At 32.8% G+C, this 6444-nt stretch overlaps 1 protein-coding gene across 1 annotated transcript; it reads right to left on the reverse strand.

Moving 5' to 3' along the window:
• Positions 1 to 619: 619 nt before the first annotated feature.
• LOC130622023 (dnaJ homolog subfamily C member 22-like) lies at positions 620 to 6038 on the reverse strand. Its single transcript, XM_057437416.1, has 2 exons — positions 5889 to 6038; positions 620 to 3272 (listed from the first exon to the last, which is right to left on the reverse strand). The coding sequence occupies exon 2, from the start codon at positions 3256 to 3258 to the stop codon at positions 2209 to 2211; it is 1050 nt and encodes a 349-aa protein (XP_057293399.1). The 5' UTR covers positions 3259 to 3272; positions 5889 to 6038; the 3' UTR covers positions 620 to 2208.
• Positions 6039 to 6444: the final 406 nt, after the last annotated feature.

Here is a 6444-nt window from a genome sequence, read left to right on the forward strand (position 1 = left end):
AAAGTAGGGTCTTGATCGACCAAGGGATCAATATCATGGAAAGGATCTATCGTCGGTAGCTTATCTAATCTAAGTACAATGGTGTCGTATATTCCAGCGGCTTTCCATCCATTAATGATGATATCTTTACCACCGGCTGATGTAATGTAGTTGCAAAAGGCAATCGTCCAATCAGCATGCAAAGGCTTCAACGTTGTCTCTTTTTTATATCAGGAGGGCGAGCCAAGTGAGGGAGAGTCAAGAAATTACTTTCAAAAACAGCAAATTTTTTAAAAATTTTGTGAATAAAATTTCGCGAATCGACAATTCAGAAAGTTTGTACTGAATAAACTTTCGCTAATGGCCATTTTAAAAAGTTTTGCGAGACAAAGTTTCTCCAAATAAAGTATTATTTTGTAATAAAATGTTCTAGCTCTATCATAACATTCCAAAAATATAAAAAAAATAAGCAAAACAACACGGTACCTTTCAAATTATATGTACGGCTCAGGTTATTAGGAATAAAATATTAAAACGCAACGCAGATTAACGAAAAAAAAAATTTAGATTGGAACCTTAATCCAGGTTAATTGATAAACTGCGAAGTGTGACAAGTGTAACAAAAGAAGAAAAAAAAAGGTAAAATAAAATTCGTTTGCTGCCACACTGAATAAGCACCAAAAATTAAAAAAAAATGATAGTGCATTGCACACTATCATTAAAACCACTAGAAAATCAATTTCATCAAACCAGTGTCAAATATTTATACCATTCTACGAAATAATACATATTTTCTTTTACGCGTTTACATATATTACCCATGACAAAAACACAATTTGACGTTTCAAAACAAACATACATCCAGGTGAGATCCTTTTTTGAATAATAACTGGAATCCTTTCTCATGGAAATAGGCGCTTTTTTACGAGAGCAACATCCACAAAGGGAATTTACTTTAAATATATAATTTATACTTGGACTTGGATTTTTTTAAATACACGTTGAAAATCCCAGAAAAATACTGCTAACTCCGCCCACCGGAACGAGAAAATTTTGTGAACGATTAAAAAATGGTAATTTTGAATTTATATTTATTTAAAATCGTTAAATTTAAAAAAAATAAAGAACCCGAATTACCACGTATTTTTGGGTCCGACCCCGAAGGAAATTGTGAGAAAAACTGGTAAAAAATTAGCGAATTGCAAAAATTAGAATATTTCACGAAGAATAAAGTTTGCGAATCACAAATAATTATTACTGAAAATTGCTAACATTGAGTCTCTGCGTGATTTTTTTTAAACACTAAAAAAATTTTCGGATCTTATTTTCACGATTGATATGCCTTTTTGCAGTACAATTTTTTTTTCATTGGAAAGATTTTGATACAAAAGGCGGAATAAATTTTTGCAATTAAATGTTATCGCAAAAAACGCGGAATAGCTGTTGGTGATTATAACAGCCATTTATAAAAACAAAGAAAAATTATGACAAAAACATGTAATATATCTAAACAGTGTCAAAATGAAATACTAAGTAAAATATGTCACTCTAAACATTGTCAATTTCCTCGTTTCGTTCCTCGTTGTGTCTTCAAGACTTTTATGTATTTTTTTTCAATTTAATTTAATAGCTTGTTAAAGGAATCGCGGATCTTAAATTGCAGCTGACAAATTTTTTGCCATTGGCTCTGTACAGTGTAATTTTTGCGAAATATAATTATTACAACAGATTTAATTTAATTTTTGTCACAAAATGCACTACCTTTAGGAATTGCAACAATTAATGTTACAAAATTATTAAAAAATGCCAAAAATAACAGTAAAAAAAACCATACTAAAAATGCAGAGGTAGCCATGAAAAACATTTTCAGAATTTTTTTTTTAAAATCGATAAAAAATAATAGAATTGCAAAAATTAATGTCGTAAGATTGTTAAAACGTAATAATTTATGTTGCAGAGTGTAAAGAATAAGCATTGAAACCACTATAATTTATATTACAAAATCAAATTTTTTCATCTTTAAATCACAATAATTTAGGTATAGCGCCAAAAATCGGGGAGAATAAAAACTCTGCAAAATTAACTTCCACAAAAATTTCTTCCCTACGATAGACATTTTTTAGTTGCAAAAAATAGACTTGCATCCCTAAACCCAATATATATACATGTGTATCTATTTATTGTTTTTAAATTAAAACCTAAAGATTAACGTTACACAAAATAAAAACACTAAAATTCAGTCCTTTCAGAATCTTGCCTTGATTTTGAGTTCTTTCTACTAGTTAAAATATCATAAGCTTCTTGAATTTCCATAAACTTTTGTTGTGCTTCCTCTTTGTTCTCCTTGTTTTTATCAGGATGCCATTTCCGTACTAATTTCTTGTAGATTCTTTTTATCTCTTCGTTACTAGCAGTTTCGTTTACACCTAAAACTTTCCTAGCATTCGCCTCACCTTTCGGATCTAAAGCTTTTATTAACTCGTCATAAATGTTCTTCCATCCATGTTTCTTTCCCTGTTCGTATAATTCCCACACAGTGCTTTTGAATTCTAGCCATACAGGTGATTTGAAGAAATGATTTACCGAGTCACGTATTTTTATCGTTTCTCCGTCATCAGTTGTAATCTCAGCGTTAAAGTAAAAGAAACACATCCATAAAGCCATGATGATAAACATACACCAAGAAAACAATAAAACTCGCTTACACAAAGAATTCCGCCTATAAGTTTGTCTGTATTCCCGAAAGTATTGAAATGTACACGTGGCAGCTAGAGCGCAATACATACAGCTTGCTTCTTCACTAGTGAGGAAAGACAAGAGAGAAAAACATGTTAAGGTTGCAAGAAAGGGAAACTTAAATCCTCCCTGTTCTCTACCAATATTGCCAATCATGTGGGTCCCAGTGGTCACACCTACTGAAACTAAAACACCAACTACAAAATACGGTGTTTCTTCAGGAAGTGCCATTCTAACTAGAATCCCATAAAAATATCCAACCATTAGCTGCCCGGCAAAACGAACAATTTGAAAGCGTGGGTATTTCCTAAGCTGGAGCTTTCTAGTAAACTCTTGTAAAAACTCTTCAGTTTCATTCGCATCTTCTACATAATCAGGTATCCTCCACAAGTCTCTTATCCAACCAAGGAGGCATACTCCTCCTAAGGTGGACCACCAGGCAAACGCTTGTCGATCACGTCCAAGATAAAAATGATGGACCCCAAACCAACCAAAAAACAACCAAAGAAAATATGTAATGAATAAACTTTTGTTCTGAACCATTTTTTAAATTCAGTCTAAAAGAAAGAAATACTTCTCGCATTAATATAACTTAAGATACCTTGGAACTAGTCTGTTGGGTCCACCAGAAAACCCCAAAAGTGCTGAGGGACGAACAGGCTCCCATAAAACATCAACAGCACATAAAATATTAGGATTTAATATACAAGTGAGTGCAACTTCTAAAAAATGACAACTTTTAGAGTTTAGCTATGAATGAATGAATGAATGAAATATATTTCCAGCTAAAAACATCTAAAAAACTTTATAACGAGTCGTTGTATAAATATATATAAGCAAAACATATATTAAAAAAGATATTTACATTGCTCAGTGAAGCTGAGAATACAAAGAAAAAAAACCTAAAGTCTATCGAGTCAATTTAACCTAAAGGGGGAGAGTAGTGGTGATCAAATTGGGGTGGTTGCGTAGCTTAAATAGTATAAATTGATTAGGTTATGGAGGTTGGACTATGCAATAGTGTACTATGTGTAACACCGTGCGGGGTTATATATATATATATACAAAAAAATCTATATAATAATACGCCAGTTCCGTGTATCTGTAACAGGCAAAGTGGATGTGTTGTTTTTTCTAAAGAAACAGCCGCGGTAACATGTCACTTTTGCTAAACTTTTATTTTTATTCTGTCTTTTGTGTGCTTTTTCAAATTGATTTAAATTTTTTTGTTTTAAAAAAGTCACGGTTAATTTAATTTATTGTTCTCGTAAAAACCTTTGTGTAATGATGTAAACTTTATTATACAAAAGTCACGGGTAATTAATTTTTATTATTCTCTTAAGCATGTGTCTATTGTTATATGAAAACATGTTGTTTTTATATATTCCCGCTTGAATTGATTTAACAATAAAACGTTTTGACGAAAAGAACAATGAATTTTATGGTTAATTTCGCTCACTATTTCGCTGTTTCTTTATTCGGTATATATAGTGGATTTTTCCACGGGACTAAATACTAGTATATATATAATAAGTTTACTAAGCTAAATAGTAAGTAATAAAAAAATACCTAGATAAAAGCAACAAACAATAAATATATAAAAACAAAAAAAACAAAACAAAGAATTTACAATTGGTGGAGTAGATACTTGTTCAGGGAAGAAAAAAAACTCTGGATAAAAGTTTTTCCTCTAATTTTTACTGGTATATAAGCTATACCATAGGATGTTAAACCTTGCAAAAAGGAAGTTAGTTTTGAAGTGTGTTTTGCCAAGTGCGACAGTTCTGTTACTAGGAGCAATTAGGCTTTTAGAAGTACTATGAGGTTTTACAAAAATGTTATTTATACACAATGGAAGTTTGTTATTTTTTAGATTCCAAATAAGTTTAGCCTCGTTAAGTGTTTTTATTGAGTTAAAGGTTAAGATCTTTAGCTTAGAAAACAAAGGAGATAAGGGTGCTTTATTATCACTAAATGCTATGAGACGCACAGCCTTTCTCATGCTAACCTTGATTGGTTCTAATATTGTAGGTTAAGCTTGCCCAACTTTTAATACTGTAGGTGACGTGACATTGAAAAAAAAGAGAAGTAGATCATACGCATTGGAGCAAGATGTCTTAATTTTGCAATAATGCTCTGACCAGGATAGGTTTTCATCTAAAATAACTCCAAGGTATTTACAAGATTTTTTATTATTGATCTATCTATTTTTTTTCAGAGGACTTAGAAATATTCAGGGTTAATTTATTAGCTTTAACCAGTCTGAAACAAGCGACAATTCAGTATTCATCGTTTGCTCAAGATATCTCGAGTTTTCATGAGAAAAAAACAAACTAGTATCATCTGCAAATAGGTGGAATTCAAGAATTTTAGAGGCTAAGTGTATATCATTGATATATAGGAGGAACAACAAGGGCCCCAGGACACTTCCTTGGGGTACCCCACACTGAATGACGCGGGTACCAATAAGCTGCATACGCCGTAAAAAGTACGGGCGTTTTCGGGCGAGTTTCGGCGTTTTGAAAAAAAATCATGTATTCGCCCAAAAAAAACCCATAGGCCCAAACAATGCCCGAAAACAAAAAACAAAAAAACAGACACTAATATGATTAAAAAAAACTATAAAAATTAAAATAAACTTACTATGTGGTAGCAAAGTTCTTAAAAGAACTGTTTTTGATGGTTTTTGATAAAGTTTACTTTATAAATAACTTATATATAAACTTTATTAACTCCTTTCTCTTCAAGCGCCTTCTTCCCAGCCATCGTTCGCATGGTTTGTTACAAGGAATTGCATTTCGGGAATGTTCCGGACGAGTTCAGGACAGTGCGGGCAGTTTCGGGGGTCAACTGCCAATTTTATTTGAAAAGTCGCTCATTTGCGGTTTATCGGCACCCCCTTACTGAATGATTTTGCTCATGAAAAGAATATTTCCAATTTTGGTTTTTCGTAGCCTTTCATTTAAATAGCTTCTAAACCAATAGCTAGCTACAGCTAACGCTTAGAGTTTTTAATACAAAAGTAATGCCTACAGACGACCTCATTACTGCTATCTATGTCATTAATTAGCTATAGCTAGCTAGTGAAACCTGGAAGACGAAACGAAAACGAAAGTTAAAAAAAAGTAGAAACAATGTGAAAAGATGCCTGTTTAAAGGTATCTATCACCTACCTACGAGTCTTTAAGCTCATTTAAGAAATATGCTTATCTAGTGCTTAAGATATTACTTTACATTTAATATTAGCTCAGCTGCTAAAAACTGAACACGTGTCGTCAGCTAAAGGTCTTTGCTGTTTGTTTTGCTAGCCTTTGCCGTTTTGCCATTTTTTGAGTTTTTTCGTCCTCAGCCAACGGAGGACTTTCTGGGCCACCGACCCTCGACCTTGCATCGGAATGTACAACCTTACCCCGGGCCATGTTTTATCTTCATTGCTGCCGGGAGACACGGTGATACAAACGACACCGTTCCGATGTCAGAAAAGATACAAGATGCCCTGGGGACGAGGTGAAGTAACAGACACATAACCAGCAGAACTACAATCCCATCCCCAGATATTTTTCCACTTTTTAAAATGCGCGAATGAGGTACAATATTCTTTAGAACTAGCCGCTTTTCAAAAAGTGCCAAAAAAACATTTTTATTTATTGTATTATTACCGTATTAATGTTCTTAGCTTTTTATAAATATACTTACGATGTTAGCTCTCATTATCCTCTCATCGATAGA

The sequence above is a fragment of the Hydractinia symbiolongicarpus genome, chromosome 12 (assembly GCF_029227915.1).
Source record: "Hydractinia symbiolongicarpus strain clone_291-10 chromosome 12, HSymV2.1, whole genome shotgun sequence".
Taxonomy (NCBI): domain Eukaryota; kingdom Metazoa; phylum Cnidaria; class Hydrozoa; order Anthoathecata; family Hydractiniidae; genus Hydractinia; species Hydractinia symbiolongicarpus.